The 25,759-nt window shown below is 42.4% G+C and overlaps 2 protein-coding genes across 4 annotated transcripts in view; one reads left to right on the top strand and one right to left on the bottom strand.

The window, feature by feature from the left end:
- TFB1M (transcription factor B1, mitochondrial) overlaps positions 1-25,759 on the top strand; it is a 79,702-nt gene that overhangs the window by 49,065 nt on the left and 4,878 nt on the right. For all 3 annotated transcript variants that reach the window (XM_049653147.1, XM_049653145.1, XM_049653146.1), the window contains one exon: positions 981-1,100. In XM_049653147.1, the coding sequence (XP_049509104.1) occupies positions 981-1,100 (120 nt within the window). The remainder of the gene's footprint in view (positions 1-980; positions 1,101-25,759) is intronic.
- CLDN20 (claudin 20) lies at positions 12,106-17,607 on the bottom strand. The gene is made up of 2 exons (XM_049653148.1): positions 17,244-17,607; positions 12,106-13,762 (listed from the first exon to the last, which is right to left on the bottom strand). The coding sequence occupies exon 2, from the start codon at positions 13,657-13,659 to the stop codon at positions 13,000-13,002; it is 660 nt and encodes a 219-aa protein (XP_049509105.1). The 5' UTR covers positions 13,660-13,762; positions 17,244-17,607; the 3' UTR covers positions 12,106-12,999.

The raw sequence follows: 25,759 nt of genomic DNA, 5'->3' as shown, positions 1-25,759 counted from the left end.
GTGGCTCAGTCGGTTAAGCATCCGACTTCGGCTCAGGTCATGATCTCGTGGTTACTGAGTTCAAGCCCCGCGTTGGGCTCTGTGCTGACAGCTCAGAGCCTGGAGCCTGCTTCGGATTCTGTGTCTCCCTCTCTCTCTGCCCTTCCCCTGCTCATTCTCTGTCTCAAAAATAAATAAAACATTAAAAAAAAAATTTAGATACACCTGGTTTTAAAATTGTTTAGGTTCTTAAAAGATGAAATTCCTGGTTTTTGCAAAAACAAAAGAACACTCTCCAAGAGTTCTGAATATTCAAAGTTTTATTAGATTAAAAGATTTTTTTAATGTTTATGTTTGAGAGCGAAAGAGACAGAGTGTAAATGGGGGAGGGGCAGAGAGACCCGGAGACACAGAATCTGAAGCAGACTCCGGGCTCTGAGCTGTCAGCACTGAGCCTGACGTAGGGCTCGCACTCCTAGACCGTGGGATCATGACCTGAGCCGAAGTCCACCGCTTAACCGACTGGGCCACCCAGGCGACCCTAAGTCTTATTAGATTTAAATAAAGAAAAGCACACTATTGGAAATGTTCCTTCATATATTTTGGTAATTCATAAAATTAAATAAGTCTTTTTAGTTCTTAATTATGCTTACTAATTTCTTCATTCATCAAATATAGACTGATATTTGTTTCATATAGGACCTTCTTCTACATAATGTAACAGTGGTTTGAAAATCCCCAGCATCCAGTGATAGGGAAGTTTTCTTACTGGATTTTTGAGTGCATTATATAGGATATAATTCACATTTCCTAGGTTTGCTTCTGCTGATATTGGAGGAAAATGTTCCCCATGCTGCCTGTGTATCATGTGTCAGATAGCCTATAGTTTTAAAATTTATCTCAACACTCCATCTAGTGTCCACAGATAATAGGATGTTGGCTGCATTCCGTCTAATCAGACTGGATTAATTATTTGCTAAAAATTCCTTTTTGTCCCATAGAGACTTACAGCCAGTACAGGAAGCAAACAGCGCAGTCGCCTTTCTGTTATGGCCCAGTACCTCTGCAACGTTCAGCACATCTTGACCATTCCGGGTCGGGCTTTTGTCCCTAAACCAGAGGTGAGTTTCTGTTTATTTGTAAATCTTTGTTCATCTGAGAATGTGTCATAGGAAATTATCTCTAGGATCTGATCTTCACTTCCATGCAAACTGTACTGTTTATCTCTCCTGAATAAGAAAAATCACAATGTGTGAATAGTTCTTGTCCTCATTTTTCTCCCTTTTACAGTGACCAAATGTCTAGGTTTACCCATGCTGCCCTGGTGGTGGTGGTATTATCACCTCGTACTCTTAAAAGTATTCTAGGATGGAAGATAAGTTGTATGGTCACCTCATCTTCAGAAAAAGAAATCAGTGTTCGTTTTGTGATTTCTGCATAGATTTCTAAATTCAAGTTACCTCAAACATTTTTCTATCATGAATTTTTTTCCACCTTTTTTTATTTGAAGTGCAATTAACATACAGTGTTATGTCAGTTTCAGTTGTGCAACATATTGATCCAAAATTTTCTACATTCCTCAGTGCTCACACAGTGAATAAAAATTTATTTTGAGAGAGAGAGCATGTGTGTGTGTGTGTGTGTGTGAGAGAGAGAGAGAGAGAGAGAGACAGAGAGAGACCGTGCACATGCGAGCGGGAGAGGGAGAAAGAGAATCCCAAGCAGGTTCCACACTGTCAGCACAGAGCCCGACATGGGGCTCGATCCCAAGATCACAGCCTGAGCTGAAATCAAGAATTGGATGCTCAATCGACTGAGACACCCAGGTGCCCAATGACTTATTTTATAACTGGAAGTTGTATTTATTTTACCCATCTTCTCACCCTCCTTCCCTCTGGCAACCACCAGTTTGTTCTCTGCGGTTAAGTCTGGTTTTAGGTTTGTTTGTTTCTTTGTGTCTTATTTGTTCGTTTGTTTTGTTTTTTGGATTCCATATGTAATTGAAATCATGGTATTTGTCTTTCCCTGACATATTCCACTTAGCATATACACTCTAGGTCCATCCATGTTATTACAAAAGGCAAGATCTCATTCTTATTTTATGGCTGAGTAATATTCCTTGTGTGTGTGTGTGTGTGTACATGTATACATGCATGCATATGTACCACATCTTCTTTATCCATTCATCTATAAATGGACACTTGGATTACTGCCATATCTTGGTTGTTGTAAATAATAACTGCTATAAATAGGGGTGTATATATCTTTTCAAATTAGTGTTCTTGTGTTTTTTTGGGTAAATACTAGTGGTCATATTACTGGATCATATGGTATTTCTATTTTTAAGTTTTTGAAAAATGTCCAAATTGTTTTCCACGCTGGTTGCACCAATTTACATTTCTCCCAACAGGGCACAAGGGTTCCTTATTCTCCACAATCTCACCCACATTTGTTATTTCGTGTCTTTTTGATTCTAGCCATTCTGACACATACAAGGTGATGTCTCATTGTGGTTTTGATTTGCATTGTCTTGATGATTAGGGATGTTGAGCCTCTTTTCATGTGTCTGTTGGCCATCTGGATGTCGTCTTTGGAAAAAATGTTTACTCAAGTCCTCTGTGCATTTTTTTTTTATTGAATTCTTCGGTGTTGAGTTGTGTAAGTTCTTTGTATAACTTGGATACTAACCCTTTATCAGATCTGTCATTTGCAAATATCTTCTCCCATTTAATAGGTTGCTTTTTGTTTTGTTGATGGTTTCCTTTGCTGTGCAAAAGCTTTTTATTTTGGTGTAGTCCCGATAGTTTATTTTTGCTTTTGTTTCCCTTGCCTCTGGAGTCATATGTAGAAAAATATGGCTATGTCAGAGAGATTATTGCCTATGTTATCTTCTAGGGGTTTTATGGTTTTGGTCTCACATTTAGGTTTTTAGTTTAAGTTTATTTTTGTGTATGGTGTAATGCACATACACAGTATGTTTTTATAGTTCTCTATTCCTTTCTTCTTCTCTTGCTCTCTTCCCTTGTGGTTTGATGGCTTTCTTTAGTGTTATGCCTGAATTTCTTTATCTTTATTTGTTGTATATCTATTACAGGTTTTTGATTTGTGGTTACCATTAGGTTCATGTATATCTTAATGTGTATAGAAGTCTGTATGAAGTTATGGTTGCTTAAGTTTGAACATATTTTAAAAGCACGAAATTTTTACTTACCCTGTCCATGTCTTATGTATGTGATATCATATTTTACATCTTTTTATGTTGTAAAATGTGAAATCCCTTGGCTGAGTTTGGTACATATAATTGATTTTACTACTTTTGTATTTAAACCTCCATACTTTCTTAAATGATTAATCTACATTTATTAGAAGTTTGCTTTTATCTGTGAAGTTTTTTTTCCTTTCATAACTTCTTCTAGTTATGGCCTTTCCTTTCCCCTCAAGTCCCTTTAACACTTCCTATAAGGATGTTTTAGTGGCGATGATCTCTTTTAATGTTTGTTTGGGGAAACTCCTTATCTCATCTTCAATTCTGAATAAAAATCCTGCTGGATAGTATCCCCGCTTGCAGGTTTTTTCCTTTCAGCACTTTGAATGTATCTGCCAAAGCCTTATGGGATTTCCCTTGTATGTAACTGTGTTTTCTCATGCTACTTTTAAAATTCTCTCTTTATTGTTACTTTTTTTACATTTTAATTATTTTGTGCCTTGGTGTGGACATCCTTGGGTTAATCTTGTTAGGGGTTTTCTGTGCTTTCTGGATCCAGATGTCTCTTTCCTTTTCTGGGTTAGGCAAGGTGTTTCAGCTGTTATTTCTTCAAATAAGAGTTCTGCCTTTTTATATTTTCTCCTCCTAGGATCCCTACGATGCAGTTGTTAATACAGTTGATGATGTCTCTGAGTTCCTTAACATGCTCTCATTTTTTATTCTTTTTTTGTTTTGCTGTTCAGCTTAATTGCTTTCCATTGCCCCATCTTCTGGATCACTGATCCATTCTTCTGCCTCCCCTGATCTGCTGTTGGTTCCTTCTAGTGTGTTTTTTTAATTGTACTTATTGAGTTCCCCATCTCTGGTTCTGTTTTACATTTTCTCTTTGTTGAAGTTCTTAGTTTATCCATTCTTTTTTCAAGTCCAGTATCTTTATGACCATTCCTCTTATTTTTTTATCAGGCATTTTGCTTATCTTTGCTCATTTAGCTCCTTTGCTGTGATTTTTGTCCTGTTCTTTCATTTGGGACATACTCCTGACTCTTTGTTTCTGTCTAACTTTGTTTCTGTGTATTAGGGAAGTCAGCTACATCTCCCAGCCTTGAAAGAAGTGGCCTTGCATAGAAGAGGTCATGTGATGCCCTGTAGCACAGTGCGCCCTGGGCACCAGAAGCAGGTGCTCCAGGGACGTCTCCTATGTGGACGGCATGCACCGTGCTATCGTGGCTGAGCCACGTTTGTCTTCAGCCCAGTCAGCTGCAGTGACCCACTTTCGTGTGCTGTGGGTGTGTTGGACAGCGTTTGGTCCTTGTGCTCTTGAGGTGCCCGTCTGAGGATTACCTGGGCTTGTAGGTGGGTAAAGTCAGTGATCAGACTAGGTGTTTGCAGTCAGCCTCTGCCGCAGCTGCGGGCCCACTGAATGGCAAGGCTCTGTCCCTGCGTAGCCAGCGAAAAGGCTCAGCTACTGCAGCTGGACGCCGTGCTGTGTGGGCTTTCCTCTCCCTCTCCCCGGGGCAGGTGGCACTTTTGGAGTGGCCCCGAGCCCTGCCAGGGCTGCTTGCAGTGTGTGGCAGGGCAGGAGCCGCTTTGGAGGGATGCCTGCCACGGCAGGCAGGTTAGATGGGGCCAGTCCACAGGAGCACACGAGGGGACGGGGTACAGCACTAGCTAGACAGGTGGGGAGTGTTCGTGCTGGTTCCCGCAAAAGTCTGGCTAGCTAGGCCAAGAGCAGGGATGAGAAATGGTGTTTGCCAGCGCTTTGTTCTCGGGGAGGTCTTCTGAAGACCCCTGCCCCTCTAGTGCACGTTTGAGATTCGTAAGTAAATCTCCTGCACATATTCCATGGGCACTTCTCAAGCTCCAGGTGTTGTGCTGTGCTTGGGTGGAGCTGTTTAATATGCTGGCTCTTTAAGGGTGGGGACTCAGTTTCCTATGTCCTCTTGCTCTCCTGGAGTTAATCCCACTGATTTTTAAGGTACCCAGAGTTAAGCCCCGCTGATTTTAAAAGCTCCCTAAGTTAAGCGTCGCTAGTTTTCAAGGCCAGATGCAGTGGGTGCTTGTGTTCCCTGTGCTGGGGTATCTGGTGTCCGGTGTGATCTCCCTTGTCCCTGCTCTCTCCTGTGGTCAGTATCACTGGGGGTTTGGTTCCCAACCACAGCTCTGTTCCTCCTCCCGTTTCCAGTGTTGCCTCCGCTGTGATTAGCTGCAAGATCTGTTCTGCTGTCGTCAGGTCCTATTTAGGGTTAGTCACACAGATGTACCTGTTATCTGTTGTGTCCATGGATGAGGTGAGCCAGGGGTGGTCTTCCTCCACCGCCCTCTTCGGTCCTCCTCTTTCCACATTTTTAAGAGATCCTGTTTTGGCAGTGTTACTTGTGATTAATCATCTGTGGAAAATAGTTGGATATTAAACAAGACTGTTACTATTACATGCTAATTACAGAAACAGAGTTTCTCTGCCAAAAATAAAAATCAATAAAGTGGTGTCTGTTTTAGCAAAACTACTACTGGATGAGTTACTATAGGATATATATTATAGAAACTCGTCTATTTCTTTGTCGGATGTGTATTGAGTGGAAAGGCCAGGCTAGGCTGGGGCGGGGGCGGAGGGGGCAGTTGGTGATGCCTGAAAGATGAAAGGGATAGGAGCACCGTCAGACATGGAGTCTGCCATCAGGGAGTTTACAGCTGGCGAGGAACAGATTTCTTCTTGCTTGCCGAAACTCTCAAGAATAAAGTCGTATAAAGTTTCATTTGAGATTCATTAAGGAAAGTAGCATGAAAAAAATTGTATTATATGGTTTTTTGGATCGAGATGATATATTTAGAATGGGGCCCCAACCAGTAGTGTTAGCCCTCCTTGTCCATCTTGAAGCGTGGTCTGAGAAGTCTCCATAGTCTCAGCTACCACCATCCACTTCCTCGGCCATGTTGTCCACCACAGTTAACTGAGCTTTGGGGTGACTGTAGGAATTCAGTCCTTCTTCCCTCCTATAATAGTTTTCAGCTTTTTCTAAGTCAGGCTCAGAAAACTCATTCTCAGTACCACCTCCCTTTAGCATCTCAAGTTTTCAGACATTGTAAATGGTTTCTTCCAAAATAATAGATCCTGTTAGATCCCAGACAGGACCCAATGACTGGAGATGTGTTATAGGTCATCATCAGGTTTAATTTATTTGTGCTTTCAGGTATTTTCTATCCTAGAACAGATGGCCATTGCAATGAAGAAAACCAGTTGACCATATAGCTTTCTTTCTTCTCATAATGCACATATGAGTATATATAACATTTTGAATAGTGTAGGACCCCAATGTATCAGAAACAAAGATCTTTGCTTTTAGGCTTTTATACTTAGGGTTCTGACCACAGTCCAGAATCTTGAAGCTATTTAAATTTTACCAAGTGTTTCTTAAGGTGGATTTTATAATCTTTTTAATGGAAAGTTTTTCTTTGTTTTAGTTACTTAGTTGAGGGCATTTTTAGAGGTTGTTATCAACCTTATCCTTGATTTTGCGGTAAGATACACATGCAGTTAGGTAATGTTCTTTCCTCAAGGATTAAGGCCTCATGAAAATATTTATTATTTGAAAAAAAACTAGCTATGTTTTTGGTTCACTTTATTGAGGAATGTTTGCTTTTTGACAAATTAAACATATTCATAGCAGTTTTCTTGAGATGCTTTTCATCATGTTATAAATATTACATGCAAGGAATTTATTTGTAATCTAGGAAAACAGCTATCAAAGAGGAGAGCGACTGTATTATGATAAAGGAAAATAGTAAATCAAATGATTAAATTTTGGTTCTAAGAGAATTCTCTGCTGCTCTGAAGTAGTTGTACTATTTAGCAGATCGGGAATATTCTGAGGAAAGCCAGAAAACATTTGACTGATGGATGGTTGCATTGAACAAATTAAAAAAAAATTTTATTTTCTTAAGAAAGGAGAAGAATCTTCTAGAGAAGGTAAAATAATGGCACAAGCCTAACCCTATGGCTGAACCTTTCTGAATACAAGAGGAGAAAGTCGTAAGCACAAATAACTCCTAACACAAGTGAAAAACAGTGCTAAAATAGAGGTACAGGCAGGTTCGCTGGGGAGTCCAGAGAGGGGGGTTAATTCTCTATAGATGCTCAAAGAAGTTTCCTAAAAGTCAGTACTTCTTCTCAACCAACCCTGAGAATTAGATACGAGAATTTCTTTTGTGATATTTCAAGAAGAAGATATTTATACCACCTTAGAATTTTTCTGGAGAATCTGTAATCCCTCCTGGTTATTGGTCTTTAGACAAACCAACTTAATCAAGGCAAGGCTTTTACTTCCATGAACTAGAATAATCCTGTTCAGAATAGTTGACCTAAATTCTTGTCAAACTCATTATTTTTATTAACTTCTCTAGGCCCCAAAATTTGAACCCAAAATTCTTTTCTATCTACAGAAAATGCAACTTCCTAGGTTAGATTCATAAAATTTGTCAAATTGACTTACTCTAGTGTTTCTTAAACTTCTGGAGTTTTTAGTGAATAGAGTTAAGTCAGAATTTTTAAAATTTTGTATTTTCATTTCACTATTGAGTTCATAAAATTATTTTACCAATTACAAGACAAAATGTTTTACGGTGCAGATTCACAATTGAAAAATGCTTCCATGAGCAAATAAAGCTTATTTAAGTTTTTCAAGCTGACATTTTTAAACCCTGAAGAATCCACGTATTTCTGGAGTTCTACAGTAATTTTTTTGAGCCGATCTGCACATTAATCAAATTTGAGAAATACTAAGCTATTAGCTAGACCCTCAAAATTCTGTGTCATTTTTTTTTCTCTTTTTAAAATATTGGTCATGGGGCTTCTAATCTAACATACTCCCAACAGAATGGATAGGCTTTGGGTCTTAACCACTATGCTATCCTCAAACCTAGGTAGGTCGCTTGGATAGAAAATGAGAATTGCAATGGGCTCGTTTGATTAATGTGATAGAGGCAGCGTACTCTGGCGGAATAAACAGAAGTATTTTTTTATATGCTTTTTTTTATTTTTATTTTTGAAAGAGAGCAAGTGCAAGCAGGGCGGGGGCGGAGAGAGAGAGAGGGAGACAGAGGGTCTGCAGCGGGCTCTGCGCAAAAGCCGGATGCTGGGCTCAAACTCATGCACTGCAGGATCACGACCTGAGTTGAAGTCAGACGATGCTTAACCGACTGAGCCACCCAGGTGCCCCTAGAGGTATTTTAAAGGAAACTAGATGTACTGGAATTCCAGTGTCCCTAATGACAAGAACTCGGTCAGGTCAATAGGCTGAATTTTAATATATCCCAAATTGGGGCAGTCATGTCACCCTTGAAGGATTGTTTTGAGAAGTAACGTGAAGTAATGCATTTGGAGGCAGTCAGTGGAAGGTCACTGTTATTCTGATTATAAACAACTATTTATGGACTAAGTTGGTATATCCTGATACACATTTTAATTTTTAAGACTTTCATATAGTTTATATCTAATTTTGCCTATTAGGAGTACTGCATGTGGAGCAAGTTACCCCTGTATGGGACAGATTTAAAGCACATTGTCAATACAATTTTAGAAGAATTAACGACGATATACCCGTGACATTATAAAGAAAAGGTCACGACTTGAGGCATCCATGCCTGACCTTTGAGGACCACATTTTAGAAGCTTTCAGCCATCCTTGCTGACAGCTATTGAGGCCTTGACTTCTTTGTGAAGTAATCTTGATCTTCGTAAAATGGGTGGATTCACGTAAGAAAGCCATTTTTTCATGCCTTTGTGTGTTTTGAAATCAGATAGTGAGGATGTTATTTCTGTTGAATATTGCCCTATATTTGAGAACCCTGTGGACATATTTTTCTACTTAACTAATACTCTTCTGTGTTAGGTCTGATTTCCTGGAATTAGGGACTGAGATGAGAATTTTTATGAAAGTGCCGTATTGAGTGTTCTCAGAAGAAGGGTGAGGGAAGCGGGGTAAGGCAAGGGGGGCAGAAAAGCTAAGCAGGAATATTGTGCCTGGACACCAGCGTCAGCCTGGTCCCACTGGGTCAGAGGGTAGCGGGGAGAGGGGGAGCAATGGGGCACAAACTGTCCCACAGACTCAGTTCTACATGTTCTACACGTGTGTGGTCAGTCTTTGGCTCACGGCCACCTCCTAGGAGCAGTGGTGCCCTAGTCTACCAAGGGAGGCAATTCCGCACGTGTGAGCTGGTAGCGCCCTGCACTCACAGCAGCTGGGGACGGACGCACAGCCCAGTGGGAGCTTAGGCAGCACCCCCGGCAGCCTCTCTAGCCTCTGTAGGCACCTGCCCGAGACCGCCGTCAGACGCCTCATGTGGCCTTCTGTGCCTTGGTTGCTCCAAGTTCTAAACTAAGTTTCATACGTGATTCCTTTAGTAGCCTTCAAACAGGATTATTTAATGGCATCCTCTCTCTCTTCTTTGTAACTTTAGTCTTTCACCTTTATCATTGTTTTTGTTCTTATTATGCCGGCAATTTTATCGTTAAGTAGCCTCAAATTCTTTTTGAGAGTGAGTCTAAAATAAAAATAAACGTGTAAACTAAAATCCAGTTTTATAATTAAAGTACAAGAGTCCTTCTTAAAAATCAAGTTAGTGTTGGATAGAAACAAGATATTTATTATTACAATTTACCTTCATACAAGTTATGTTTTTAGAACTACTCAAGAATAAAATAAACAAGAAGTATTATAAGCCCAATGAAGGAAGAAACAAAATTGCATTTTTGCAGGTGACCCATTCATGTATGTATAAAGTGCAGTGAAGTGAATTAAAAAATTATCGGAGGTAATGAAGAGATCGCAACAGGTTCACGGGATTATAGCCTATGATACAAATCTCAAAAGTCAGTACAGTGAATTTATGCTAAAGCCTTGTAGCTAAAAATATGGTAGTAAAAGATGTAATGAGAAAACATTGAATCCAGAAGTGGATCTGTCTATACCCCAGCCTGCGCCTGCCCATGTGTAGGTAGTGTGCTGATGACCCTTTCACCTGCCCATGTTGCCCAGATTACTCGCTGATTTCTTCAGTCATAACACATACACACACATACACACACACACACACACACACACACACACACACACACATATACACATATATCTGCTCTGTAGGTAAAATAAGCAGGACATTCTGGGGCTTTCTGGTGTTTTCTTTTGGTTTGGTAACTTTATTATTTTCTTTAAAATGAATGTTTAAATAGAATTCAAATACATTAGATCAGGGTTTTTCAACCTGCTCACAATTGACATTTTTGGCTAGAAAATTCTTTGTTGCCTAGGCATTGTAGGGTATTTCATAGCATTTCTCACCTCCGCCCACTGGGTCCCAGTACCGCTACCCCAGCTGTGATGACCAAAGCCGGCCCCCGGCGCTGCCCTGTGTCCTCTGCAGGCTCCACCCACCCCGCTTTGGAAAATGCTGGTGCAGACCAAGAAAGCCCCGAGCGTGCTTACCGCCCCCCCCGCCCCTTCAAATGCTGTGTGCACATCCTGTCATTGAATCCTTACAGCCCCTGTGTGCGTAGGTGCCGTTCTATCCTCATTTTCACAGGAGGGGACCAAGACCTAGATTCAGTAACACGCGCCGCGCAGCCTTGTGCCCTGCGTGAGCCGGCAGGCACCTGGTCCGACTCCAGGGCCAGTTCCCTCCGGTTGGATCCCACCTGTCCGCTTACCAGCTGCCTGCCGTTGGGCAGGTGAGGTACTGTACTTTCCCCTGGTTCAGTTGCCCTCTGTGCTAGGAATAGTGCCTGCCTCCTAGAGGCCTCCTGAGGTTTAAACCAGTCCGTGCACGTCCCGGAAGGACTGGCACGTCCTCGTAAGCGCTGTAGGCAAGTTACGGAGGCTACAAAGGTAAACACGGTACCTTGTCTCAGAGTCTAGTCGGAGATGCAATAACTTGTTTGAATAGACCGTATTCCCAGAGAGTACAGGGCTGGAAGCAGCGACCCTCAGGGAGTCAGGAGTGGGGTCACAAAGGAGGTCCCGCGTGAACCCCGAAGGAGGAGTCGGAGCGTGGGCGGGCAAGGAAGGGGTGAGTGTGGGAGGTTTCCGGGTGGAGGAATGCAGCAGGGATGCGGTCTGGAGGGACGGAGGGACTCCGAGCCATTTCATCATTGCTGTGTCCAGTCTGGATAGAATTCGGCCGTTATTTGTAGGAAATGGCTGCTTTTCTGGAGTTCAGAACATCCCTGTGCCTATTTAAGAAGAAAATATTCTAGAGCAAAATCAAAATTATTTTTTGGAGTATGTATAGACTTATATAGAACACATACGGTGAACTTTTAGCATAGGACTATCAGGTACAGAAACTGCATATAAAGCCAGTCCCAGTAAGCAAAAGGAGAGAGATACAGGTGCCAAACCAATCTGGTCACATTAATTTGCATAAAAATACTTTTTACCAGTTATTTTTAGTATACATGTGTTTAGAAAATATTTTGACCCTCCAAAAGAAATCCATACTTTAAGCTTCTGTTTAAATATGTCTTTTCCTAATTCCCGGATGAAATGATACCTTTCCATTGTAGCCATCCTATTAATGGCCAATGACACTGTTGCAGAAGAGAGTGAGTAAACTAGGTATAAAACGTGTTAGTCTCTACTTCTGTAGGCACAAATGAAAAATATGTAGTCACCTAAAAGATATTCTTCACACTTCCTGAGTTACTGATGTGCAAAGAAATGATCCTTTTTCCCCCTTTACCATTTTATGGTGAGCAATGACTAAGCCTAAATTACATGAATTATTAGAAACAATAGTGGGCCTTGTCCCCTTTGTGCATTAGAAAATCCAGTTTTTATTTTCTTGTTAAGATATTTGGATTACATATCACAAATTAACTTCCATTTTTAAAGTACTCTTTATACTTTAATTTTTGTTCTGTTTACTACTGGAAGCAGCTCATTTATAAGAGAACAGCAATGTTTTCGTTAACGTGAATCAAACTTGAGAAAAAAACGACAACTTAAAGTAACTTCTATCATCCAGATACTCATCAGTGAGAGGGAGAGGGAAGACTCTGGGTTGTAGGATAAATGAACGGAATCTGGAGCATCCTCTTGCTAGCAGCAGAAGACGGCACTTCTTAAGCATTCTAAGTAAAGCAAACTGTTATTATTGTCACTTACTTTGTACTTAATGCCTTCCAATCCTGGAGATTTCAGTTTGCGCTTGATTTGGTTTTGCTTTGCTGTGGTAGCATTTACCAGTTTCTTTTCCTTAGTTCTGCCTGCCTAATCTTTGAATAGTCTATCGCTGGCTCTTGGACACGTACGTAGATATTTTCTAAAATGAAAAAGGAAGCAGGGAGGTCACGGTAGGTGGGAAGCTGGGGAGGCTGGTTTGGGCAACACTTAAGAGAGATGGACATCTCTTCTTTCCCTCATGGTCAGAGAGCAGGCTTGAAAACAGAAGCAAGTCCCTGTGGTTACCAACAGCCAGCAAAAGCAGATGATACCCTGGGTTAACACAGAGAAAGGCGCTTTTTTATACTTGGCAATTTAGTTCTTTTATAAAATCCAACTAAATAACAATTCAGAAGATGTGTCAACAGTTTATCTTAAAAGGAAAAAAACCCCATCAATTGTCTTATAAAACAGAACCTCTTTCAGTTATAAACCACTGGATAAAACACGAAAAAAGGAATGGAAGAATAATCTTAAAACGGATCTAATTGCACACAATAGTTTGTTGGCATTTTAAATGACCTCATTTATAGTTTTCCTCTAAAGCGAAAAGACGAAAGCCACAGCAGGCACCTAAACATTCCATACGCGTTACACGGTCATTTACACGTAATCTTTGAGGTTGTACGCGGAGCTGCCCTCTGGCTGTATGGCGGAGGTATGCCGCTGCTTGGCTGCAAAGAGCCAAGCTTCCGGAGCCTTTTTCATACAGGAAGTGCAGAAAATCATGCCGGAGACGAACAACAGCGCAGCCGAAATGAATCCGAGGTAGACGGCTCCTCCGGGCTCATGTTTGTTGCTTTCTGGAACCGTCAGGTCCAGGAAGTTTGCTATGATCTCCTTTGTGTACCACACGGTTGGGATTAAACCAGAGACCCCTGCAGCCATGAAGCAGGCTCCTCCGGCAAAGGAAGCGTGGCTCTTTGTGTCTCCGTCCCCTCCTAAGCGAGTGCATTTCATCCCCACTGTGGAAGTGCAGATCCCCAACGCGGACAGGACACAGGCCAGGACCATGGTGGCCCGTGCGGCCTGCACGTGGATGGGGAGGGACAGAATGGAGTACTTGAGGGTGCAGCTGAACATCCCGGTGCTGTACCACGTGCAGTCCATCCACAGCCCCTGCAGCTGCACGACGGCCGTGATGATGTTGGAGCCCGAATCCACGTTCACCTTCCAGTTGGGCAGCAGAGTGGCCGTGAGCACTCCAGACACCCCAGATAGAGCCAGGACGAAGGCCAGGAGCTGGAGACCCGCAGACGCCATGACGTTACCTTATCTTGGTCCCCCGTTACCTGCTGCTTGATTATGATGGCCCCTGGTCAAAACCGTAATGCTGTCTGTGCGGCAGAGAACCACGTAACAAAGGCTAGGGAAGGAAGACAAACCGGGATTAAAAGAAAGGATAACAAAAAGGCTTACGTTTCCACGTACGGTGGGAGCAGGAACACATTTGAATGGGCCTCGCAGTAGATGAGGACACTCCAGCCCAAGAGAAAAGCTCACGCCAGGCCCTCAGAGACTACCGGTCATTCTCCTGAGTGCGGATGGGTGGTTCTCGAAAAGTGGCCACTTTGTTCTTTTTAGAATTTAAACTGTGCTGAAGTCTATGATGATGCCTTCTTGGGAGATTTTGACATACCGAATTCCAGTTGTAGGATCTGATAAAGAATTTTAATAGCTTACAGGTTTTTTTAAACCCTATGATTTCTTTTTTTTTTTTTTTTTTAATTTTTTTTTTCAACGTTTTTTTTTTTTTTTTGGGACAGAGAGAGACAGAGCATGAACGGGGGAGGGGCAGAGAGAGAGGGAGACACAGAATCGGAAACAGGCTCCAGGCTCCGAGCCATCAGCCCAGAACCTGACTCGGGGCTCGAACTCACGGACCGTGAGATCGTGACCTGGCTGAAGTCGGACGCTTAACCGACTGCGCCACCCAGGCGCCCCTAAACCCTATGATTTCTAATTAAAATACTTAATAGGTAATAAGGGAGAAATGAATAGTTGAAGCCCACCTCTTAAAAATGATTTCTAGGGGCACCTGGGTGGTTCCGTCGGTTAAGCGTCTAACTTCAGCTCAGGTCATGATCTCACCATTTGTGGGTTCGAGCCCCATCTCGGGCTCTGTGCTAACAGCTCAGAGCCTGCTGGGAGCCTGCTTCAGATTCTGTGTCTCCCTCCCTCTTTGCCCCTCCCCTGCTCACACTCTGTCTCTCTGTTTCTCTCTCAAAAATAAAAACATTTTTAAAAATTAAAAACTGACTTATAAATCTTAGAAGAGTTTTAAGTATTCAAAAAATGATTTTATTTAAAAAATATTCATTAAGCACTTACCATGTGCCAGACACATAACCCAAGTAAACTGTTTAAGGAGGAAAGGAAATTCGTGGAAAGAAGTTAAAGCCACAGGCATGATTATCCCTAATTTCCTGTTAATAAACTTTTACAAAATCCTTATCTAGGTTAGCACTCGTTTCACTGCAGGTGCAAGACGCTCAGTGCAGGAACAATTAGGCCAGTGTCTTTTGCTTGTGAGAATGTGAGATCCTTTCTAGCTGGGACCAGAATCCTTCCCTGACCCAGATGAAGTAGTCTGCCGTAAAACCGGTTGTTCTGACGGATTCGGTAGTGACCTTGAATCTTGAAAGTACATGCCAGAAATAACCACATCCTTTGTTGTATGTGAAAGAATACCAAAAATAATTTAACATTTTCTTAAGAAGAGAGTAAAGACCGCACCGAATTTGTGGCTTGGCTGTGCTCTACCCTGGCAGTAATTACTGCCTTCTTCGAGGGAAGTCTAATGGTTTCTGAAATACAGTAATAACTTTTTTTGTGTTTCTGAATCAGTTTTTGAATGACGTATTAGGGTGGCTCTGTCACGATTCACATATTTTACAAAAGGCAGTGTGGGGCTCTGAATCCAAAATACTGGGCTCATATCTTCACTTTCCAGAACCTCTCTCTGCTTTAGTATTTTCTTCTGGAAAATAGGATTATAGTATGTATATCAAAGAGTTAAATGCATTTAAGGGCTTAGAGAACAATATCCAACACCTAAAAAGTACTCCATACATTATAATCAACACTGTGATTAGCATGCTGTTTTCTGTCATGTGACAGTTGCTATTTAATAACATTTGAAATATTTTTTCTTTTCTCTCTTCCTTCATCGAACTGATTTATTTTTGTAGAATCTTAGAGCTGAACCAAACCATAGATATAACTGTGCGTCATCAATTTTCCCGATTGGGAAGGACACTGAGGTGGTAAACCCCCCAAGGCCACGCAGGTCTCAGCAACAGTGTCCGGTGTTCCCGCCTCCCCCACCATCACCCCAGTACTCAAGTGTGAGATGCTCTCCGTGTGCCTCCGGGGAAGCACAGAAAATGCTACATCTGCAGGCAGAGAACGCCATTAACTGTCAATTTTATCCACTCCCTGTCCCACAAAGGGAAAAAAAAAAAAAAAAAAAAACCACTTCACAAGACGTTAATGGGGCAAATAGCTTAGTCTCAGAGACTCATCCAAGGAGGTTGATGCCTGGCTTTTGTAAAATATCTGAAGTAATACTAATCCGTGCCTATATCAGAAGTACAAACTTAACATAGTTATAGCATTGGTTCTCTAAGAAGTTAAATCCTGGACTGTCTAAATTTGCTTCGTATATTTTTGTTCATAGCTTTAAAATATGACAAACTTAGGAAAGGGTTTCCCTGAAACTTTAAATCCTTAAGCATCAGACTTACAGACACATCAGAGTACTTCAGCTTTTGGCATAGCCGTACGGTTCACTTCTGTTTTCCAAACCTCTTTTCATACCTGACACTAAAATAGCACAGAATAAAGTTTCTAGGAAAAAAAAAAAAAAAATGAAGCACATGTTTATAGTTTCATAATAGCTGTTTTCAGGTTTGGGTTTTAACATTTCAGATTCCAGGCAGTTCCCTAAATTACCGCCTTCCCAGACCTTTGTCAGCTTATGGTTTCTTCGACATCGAGATTGCTGTTAACATGCTCTAAGAGCATCTCATTTCCCTCTTTATTTTTACTTGGGTTGAGTAACCTTCATGTGTTGATCAATCTATGCTCAGCTTCCCAATTATAACCTTTTTCTTCCCATTAACCAATACATTTTATAAATTTCAGTGTAATTCAGGCTTGCAGACAGCTTGTTCATCTTAATTAACACGTACTGGCAGTGATAAATTACAGACAGCCAGAATCAACGTAAACAATATGACATTGCATTCAGCTAGCATAGTGCCTGCTCACTGTTGAATATCGGATCTTAAATGCTTTCTTCTGCACGGAGAACTTCTGCAGAAAAAATTTGTTCTCCACAATGAAGGTCACTATTTCTGTTCCTTTTGTAAAAACATACTGGCATCTTAGCTATATTGCTATGAATTTTCTTTTCCTCTCCAGCCACAAGTATGATACAGTTTGTGGCCTGTTCTCTCACATTGCTATCTCGTAAGTAAGTACGGAATAAAAGCATACTTTATTTCCGTGGTGGTGGTGGTGGTGGTGGTGGAATACAGGGAAATCCAGCAGAAGCAGCAGAGGGATTGCATGTAAAAACTTAGTTCTAAATACACAGGTCTCTCAGGGCTCCAGAATACACTGCTTGCAGAACAGAGCCTGTGAGTGTTAACTTTATGGACTTACTTGCCAACAGAAAGTCTGCAGTGGATTTCATTAAAACGTAAAGTCAGTTTTCCAGACAAGATCTGTTTATAACAAAACTATTACTTTAAAAACAGACCGACAACTTACAGTTCGAACTAAACACTTAAAGGTCTCTACTTCTATTTCTGAGCGTTGTAGAAGCCTCTCATTTTCCATACCTTTTGTCGGGAGCCTTCGGTGTCTTAACCCCCTTCTGTCAGCTGTCTTCAAACGAAGCCGCTCGAGGCGGAGAAGCCACACTTGAGGCTCCCGTCCAGCCTGTGAGCGTTAGGGACAGAGCTCCGCCAAGTTAACTCGCACGTAAAGACCAACATGGGAATCTGAGGTGGAGACTGCTGATGGTGCTAGAAGATAAATACCAGGTTCCCCATCTCATTTTTTGAGCTGTGGGAGAATTAAGAAAGGAGAGGCGGGGAAGGGAGGGAGTTGTTGTTACGACAGGATTTGTCGAAACCTGAAAGCTGAAAATGCTTTTGTGTCACTGTGCAGAGGAGGAATTCTTCGCGTGCTCACAAAAGGGCTTTCTTTTCCTTTAATATTATGTTGCACTCCGCAGTTATAATTTATTTTTGAATTTTTATCTGTGTTGGAAGATAGTTTGTCATGTCCCCAATTAAAGGATATGCTCTGAAATATTTTTAACTAGATTGTGCTTTGCAAATGATAGTCAAGACGATCTTTTTATGCTGGTGCTTGTGACTCGTCTGAAATCAAGAGTCACAAAATTGGTAGCTTTCAAAAAGATGTCCAAAAGACTCTTTTCAAAATATGCATCTTTTCAATAAAAGAAAAAGGAACCCTGTTGACTAGACTCTGACCGGTAAATCTACAAGTATTTTGTGGGTCAGGGACGGGGCGTGTCCTGAATTTTCTTTTGTTATTCCTTCCGCTGAGAAAGATTTCTGGAGTATAACTTAATAAATTAGAGCTTTTAGAGAATGTGAAGAAATTACACCAAAATGATGTGGAGCATATTCAATGAAACAGTGAAATCAAATATTGAGGTCCTGACACCTTGAATACAGACACATGTCATGTCTGTCGACTCTGAGTTCACATTTTACTTGCCTTCCCTGATTCTAATTCTACAAGCTATAAATTCAGAACCACTTTATAAAGAAGGTATTGTGATAATAGACTTTTTGATTTCCCACATATTGTAGCTATATCAGATGATAGCCATTTCTTTAAAACCCGTAAATAATAAAATGCACATTTTGATTATCTGGATTTTTCTTGATTTTTTGTTTTTTTGTTTCGTTTTCATCTTTTCTGAGTCTGGCATTTAGCAAGGTATTTTTCTTCTTTTAGAAATCTGATGCCTGTGGATTTGTTTTTTAGCCATAGTATTGTAATTTTAATATGTAAACTTATTTTCTTCTGTTCCGTGGAAATACTTAAACAGTTCTTCACGTAAATACTGGGTGAGGAAGAGTTGAATTTCAGGCACTAACAGAACCAGCATTGTTATTTCTGCTGTATCGGAAGAAACCCACCAGATCCCTTTAGCACCTCGCCTTGTTTGCTTTTTGCCACGGTCGACAGTATGGACTGACCTGTGCTGAGGCTGACCGATGGCAGGTGCAGGGGCCAGCCAGCTCCCAGCTCCGGCCTCCAGGATAAGGACGCCTTCTTTCCATTTTCAGAACATCTCTGATTACTCTTCTGCCTTGGTGGGAGCCCTTCTCCTATAAAATCTTAACTGCCTCTTCTAGAAAAACAAACTTCTGAAGGGCAAATGACTTTCACAAATTACAGACCTTTAATCAAGGTGTAGGATTCCTTGTACAAAAAGAGATGGAAACATAGAAGTTTATAGAGAAATATAACGCGTTGACCTCCTCTGCTTCCACTGTGGACATGTTGTAAGAGAAGTAACCTTTTAAGCCCAGAAGGTTTTGAAGATAAATCTTATCTTTACCTTAGTTCATGCCTCTTTGCTGGCCCTCTCCCCTGAACACCCGGCTGTATATCCAAGTGCCAATGTGACATCACTTACATTTCAGACCTACCGGGGACAAGGACCGGTCTTCCCCACCCCTGTTCTGCTCAGTTTCCCCACGTCCGTTGATGCCAAATTCACCCTGGCAACTGGCACGTCCCAGGTCTTAAAGGCGTCCTGGATTCCATGCCCAACATCCACTTAATTAACACATCATCTTGTTTCTAAACTTCACAATAGGTCAAGAATCCCCCCACCTCTGAGCCCCTCTAACTCCCTGGCTTAAGAACCTCACACAGCAAGGATTTCTGTGTGTCCCCCGTCACTGCTGAGTCTCCTGTGCCAGGAGTAGTAAGGGCACAGTTAAGTATTTGTTGAATGAATTCAGAAGCTAGTTTTGAGTAGATAAACAAACTATACCTTTGTATGGTTAAAAGTATAATTGTATCCTTTCTAAATGAGACTGCAGTTTTAAGTCATTTTGTCCCTCTTCAGTTTTGTCATTTGGGCCTAATACTAATACCTACTGTTCATAAAACCGTTTCCTGTAATGCCAGATACTGCCTGAGGCGCTGTGCTGCTTGCTTCTCAAGACAACCCTGTGAGGTCGTAGGAGTCCTCATTTTGCAGATGAGAAAACTGAGCCCCAGAGAAGTGAAGTAACTTGAGTAAGGTTGTAAAATGAGTACATAGCAGGAATGGGACACGGGCCCAGGGTACTGTGATTTTTGAAGCCTTTCGTACACCCCTAGCACTTCCCTGCCTCCACTTAGAGAAGAATGTATTTGTAAATCTCATTAGAATGAGTCTTTTCTTTCTGTGGTAATCTGGATAACGGTGGAAAAAAGAAAAAAACAAACAAAAAACCCCACATCTCCATGGCTTTACAGAAAAACACTTCTCATTCATGCAGAGTCCGTGACTAACTGTCCAGTGACTCAGCAGTCCATCTATTTTCTTTAAAATGTTTTCATGTAGGTATTTTTAAGAAAAAATTGCATATGATTTCCTTAGTGTGTTTTTCTTCGTAATGATCATTTGAAAGTCAGACAAGCTTTTCTCTTTTCTCTGAAAGACCAAATAATTGAGTATTTTAGAAGTAACAACAATACATACTTTTGTATGAGGTTCAGCAGACCTGTGTTTCTCACCCCTGCCCACACAGGGCCATCACGTAGCTTTAAAAAAAGCCCGAGGCCCAGGCCCCACGGCTCTTATTTCATTGGTCTGGGATGGTGCCCACTCACGGCATGTATAAAACGCTGCCCACTTAATTCCAGTGAAAAGTCTGGGTTCTGATTTTAAAAACAGTGTCTTCTCTTATTTGCTTTCTGTTCAGCTTTGAAAATAATGAAAGTGCAGCAGAAGAAAAAGTGGTTACCTATTCCCGTCCCACAGATTTAAAGTGATTGACTTAATCTTAATGTTTTCTTCGGACCCAGTCTTAGGAAATTAATAGTATCAGCTATGAGCAGGATTAATTCATCATTTCCCTCCATCTTTATGGTCATTTTAGTTTTAAAATAATGCTTCAGGCTAGCCTGAAGACTTTAACTTTGAAGATTGGTAGCTTACAGATTAGTGGGTTGTAGTAAGGACTTTGTTTAAAATGAAGATTTATTTTCATGGTTTCTGTGTGTTCTCAAACGTCCATTGAAGCCAGCCTAATTCTTTTGATTTTTATAGCAAATCAGGTGTATGTTTCTGCATAGAGTACTACCCTCCCCCCCACGTTTAGCCACATGTGATATGTTCTAAGACCCCCAGTGGATGCCTAAAACTGCAGAGAGTACCAGACCCAATATATACCATGTGTTTTTCCTGTGTATACATACCTAAAGGTTAATTTGTTAGGTGCAGTAAGAGATTAACAACAGCAACTAATGACAAAGTAGAACACTTGTAACAATATGCTGTAAGAGAACGTGTGTGAGGTCTCAATATCTTACTGTACAGTAAGATGTCATCGTCATGACGACGATGTGAGCTGACGAAATGCCTGCGTGGTGACACGAAGGGAGGTGAGTGATGTAGGCACTTGTGACATAGTGGTAGGTTACTTCGGATCCTCTGGCACTGTAGCAGGAGGAGGGTCCTCTGCCTCCAGACTGAGGTTGCCTGGGGGCAGCCGAAAGCACAGAGAGCAAACCATGCGCGGGGAGGGGGGGGGGGTGTCTATGTAAGTTACATTTGTTTATTAGCTGTTAGCTAATTTTTACGCTTTGTTTCTCCCTTTCATGTCTTCAGAGGAGGGTATCCTGAGGACTCGTTTTCTGTTTTCCTCACATGATTTTAGAATATTAAGACTATCTTTGGATTTTGTGGTGACATTTGCAGATGGATGTAATTTTTTCAGTCTAATAAGCAGCGTAAACATGTATTTGTTACATCCTCTTTGCACATTATTTTGAAGAGCAGGACGGGTTTCTTTAAAACCTCCTCATTTACCGGCCGTATCCAAGATTGTGGGCTGAATGGCCTTCTGTAGGCCTGACCCTCGGCACCGACTGCTTCTCTTGCCTTGTTCCTCTTTGCCTTTCTTCCCTGTGACTGTCTCTCTCTCTCTCTCTCTCCCCCCCCCCCCCCCCCCCCCCCCCCCCCCCCCCCCCTCCTGCCCAGCAAGGTGTCCTGCATCCCAGCCCCAGCCCACACTCTGGCGCCCTGGGTGAGTCCAAGAGGACTTTGTGATCTTGCCAGATTATAAAGCTTGCGTCAGCTTGAATCATTTATTTTTTTTTATTTAATCTCTGGTGATAGGTATATAGGGAAGACTCTGAGACCCCAGAGCTCCGTGAGTTAAACTAGCAAGATAAGCAGGTAAGGGGTGAGATCTAGCAGCTGTAGAATCTGCCTTTCAAAAGACAGAATATCTCTGGGGCACCTGGGTGGCTCAGTCGGTCAGGTGTCCGACTTCGGCTCAAGTCATGATCTCGCGGTTACGAGATCAGGCTCTGCTGACAGCTCAGGGCCTGGAGCCTGCTTGGGATTCTGTGTCTCCCTCTCTCTGGCCCTCCCCTGCTTGTGCCCGCACTCTCTCTCTCCCTCAAGATAAACATTAAAAAAAAATTTTTTTTTAAAGACAGAATGTCTTTCAAGTCAGAAACCAGAAGAGCCAGACAACATGAGGATATTTAAAGGAACAACACGTCAGCACAAGGAACGCGGCGGTCTGGGTGCGGGACCCATGGACCGGGAGAGTCCGGCCCCACCTGTGCCAGTGAGAGGTCAGGCCCTCAGGGCAGACACCAGTGACCATGGCGGCCACCAGTCCGTATATGCTTGCTCCCATCCGTGTCGCTCTGCGGTCTTCTGATAGTAACGGGACCTGCATTTAGGGGTGGTTTTTGTCGTTTTATATGCACATAGGGGAAGGTAGTTGACAAGGTAACTGGAAGATAGCCCCTAGTCTCTTCGGCAGCGTGGCTCCTTGTGAATTAATATATTTGCATCTGTGTTCATTTATGAGTCTTTTCATATTAATATTTTCGAGAGCAGCAGTCCTCATTGAGTGTCTTGTGAGTCCGCCTGGATTGACATTGTCCCTGAAGAACAGATCGCACTGGGGCGCTGCGAAAGCAGAGGCTGGGCCCTCGTGATGGCCCCGTGTGCTACCAGCCTGCGGCCCCAGAGAGCAGGGCCCCTCCAGATGCTGTTTCACAAACCCCAAAGTCATGGTTGGTGGGAAAGCTCATGGTTTTAGGGGTTTTCCCCATGATCGTCCAGGAACTCCAAGTTAAATGTAACAGAAAATCTCAATCCAGTGTTTGTTCTTGTCCCTCTTGTGCTTTGTTTAGAATTAAGCATTCACCTCCCTGAAACTCGTTCCCTATTTTGGGACCAAGAGACCGTGACTCATCTTGCTCTTGTTGTTACACTAGGCACAATTTACATACATACAGTTACTGACATGCCTACATTTACATGCATAATTTACACTGTAAAGCACTCTGTCCATTTGCTCCTCCCCACGTGGGTGTGTCTTTCTTACCCTTAATTCCTCATCACACTCCCAGCTCACTGTTCTTTGTGCTCATACTTTGAGAGGAAGTACTGTGACTGTTTTGTGATTCCAAGGAGGAAGAGAAAAAACAACATTCAAAAATATAAAGGAGGAAAAAAAGGTGGGGTGGAACTTCTAGAGAAATTAATACTGTTATAGAAAATACAAATCATAAACTCAAAAAATGTGTGTATTTTTTGAGAGAGAGACAAAGAGCAAGCGGGGAAGGAGCAGAGAGAGAGGGAGACACAGGATCCAAAGCAGGCGCCAGGCTCTGAGCTGTCAGCACAGAGCCCGACGCGGGGCTGGAAGTCACTAACTGTGACATCATGACCTGAGCCACTTAACCGACCGAGCCACCCAGGTGCCCCACAAATTATAAACTTTAAAGAAAGATTTGTAGGTATAACAGTGTGTCAGCCTATGTCAAGTATGTTGGGTTCAGAACACCTGGAATGCTATCAAAGCGTTTGTATTTTAAGGTTTTAAAACTGAAATTCTGTCCTTAAGTTGGCCTTGGGACAAAGATTACAGGCAGAATAAACCAATTATAGGAAATTTGATAGACATTTGTATTTGTAAGTGTTTTTCTACAAAACGTGTAATTCTAGTATCCTAGGCATTAACGACTTGCCGCCCTGTCACCCTTGTCGGAGGAAGTTGTGACTGGAGGCTGTCGTTAGCTCAGTGCAGGGACCTGAAGAGTCAGACACTGGTGGGTGCAGGATCCAGCCGGACCCTTCCCACCCCCAGCCACGCTAATCTGAGTCAGTGCCACCTTGACCTTTGAACCCTCCTCTTACTGCTCTTGAAGGCTTCTCAGCGATTCCCTGTAGCCCTTTTTCTCTCCCCTTCTGTTCTCTCCCAGTTATGGTTACACTTCAGCCAATTGTAAATTGTTACTTCCTAAACATTTTCCCTTTCTACTGGGTTGTCCCTGAATGGTCTCGAATGCCATCGGAAGTGTGGAGGGCCCTTTCTTAGGGAATGGCTCCTGTTGTTTTCTGTGCCTTTTCCCGGGGTAGTTAGGTAGCTCTCCGCCCTGTTAGGATTCCCCGGCAAGAGCTGGGCGGCACAGTCTTCAGCATTCTCTGTTCTCCTGTTGATTCGGGATCTGAGTTGGCAACGTCTGAGATTGGAGATTTACTGGCTTCTTATCCCAGGTCTCCCGCAGTGTCATAACCAGTCACACCCTAGACACGCTGGTCTGGAAAATGGAACTTCAGCCTGCAGCCTCGTGAAGCCCCGGCTGCTGATGTTGAGAAGCATCATCTCAGCTTGGTACAGCATTGATGTTCGAGTGGATTTGAGAGGCAGATATTTTAGATTCATTACAAATCCTTTCATTTGAAATTTTCTTAGGTCATTTTGGTATCCTGATAGACTGAGTTTGGAAAGCTGCTGGCAACAATAAAATAGAATTGTTAAGTGCATCTAGTGCCTACGTACTGGTTGCTTTGTTGTAATGAAGCCCTTTAATAGAGTTAAACTTCAAGGAAGGAAAAATAATGGTTGCAATTTTTAAATAAGCATTCAAATATAAGTAAAAAGCATTTTCGTATCTGTTACCCTAGTTACCAAGCAGCTTTCCTGTAGTTCTAGAGACAATGGGCTCCATCATTCACAATAATTCCAAAAAGTGCTTTTGGGGGTGGGGGGTGGAAAAGAGGATGATACAGGAGGTCTTGCAGGGAAGCAGGACACATTACTGGAAGGGCCATTTTCTGAGGGTCCTCCACTAGATAGGAACTGTATTTGATTGTGAGTAGGTATTTTCTTTTAGCTGGGATATACCGTTAGCCCTCTCAACTATCAGAACTACATTCGATCTTTAGAAGTCTGCTACTACAGTTAGGGTGCTGCTGTATTTGTACAGGGCTTAAGACTTTATGGAAAACCAACGTAAGACATTTTCTATATTTGCAAACACCAACTGTATCTCAAAGAAATAAAATTGGGCAAAAAGAAAACCAAATTTTTTTTTTAACATTTATTTAGACAGAGACAGAGTGTGAGTGGAGAAGGAACCAGAGAGAGAGACACAGAATCCGAAGCAGGATCCAGGCTCTGCGCTGTCAGCACAGAGCCCGACGCAGGGCCCAAACCCACAAACTGTGAGATCGTGACCTGGGCCCAAGTCAGATGCTTAACCGACTGAGCCACCCAGGTGCCCCCAAAAGGCAGCACCAAATTTTAAAATCCAGAGAAGCTGGAGGTGGCAGTTTCTGTACTGGAAGGGGAATGCATCTATCCCTGTATCGGTGCCTTTATTCTTTATTGTATTTGAACATGACAGAGTTTTGATAATGGCCTGGGCTTGGCTGGGGCTTAGATTGTACCCCATTTGCTAAAAGCTGAGCTTCCCTGGAGACAGGCAGGCTGCTGGCTCATAGCTGGGGGCTGTGAAGAGTGGAGTCCTGGAGGCCGGCAGAGAGAGAGGGGCGGATGCCAGTGGGCTCAGTGGGGGGGGGAGTGGTATGGAGAAGTATAGAGTGATGGGGCGAGGCCTAGAACCTTCCTGGACAGCTGGGTTCACTTCTCCGTTCCAGAGAAATAGGAGGAAAGGTGGGGATGGAACTTTCCGAGTTTGTGAGCAGAGGCTTTGACCTTCAAAGTCATTATAGTGTTTCGGCTTCTTCCGCTGTCCTCCGCTCAGATTCTTTTTCCTGCCACAGACACACTTTGAGATGAAGCGATCTTTCCCTCCCTGATGACTGACGTGCTCCTGTCCA

Source organism: Panthera uncia (genome assembly GCF_023721935.1).
Source record: "Panthera uncia isolate 11264 chromosome B2 unlocalized genomic scaffold, Puncia_PCG_1.0 HiC_scaffold_24, whole genome shotgun sequence".
Classification (NCBI taxonomy): domain Eukaryota; kingdom Metazoa; phylum Chordata; class Mammalia; order Carnivora; family Felidae; genus Panthera; species Panthera uncia.
This window is presented reverse-complemented; position numbering and strand designations above follow the sequence as displayed.

Coding starts and splice junctions, on each gene's coding strand:
- CLDN20 (XM_049653148.1), bottom strand. CDS start 13,659: ATGGCGTCTGCGGGTCTCCAGCTCCTGGCCTTCGTCCTGGCTCTATCT.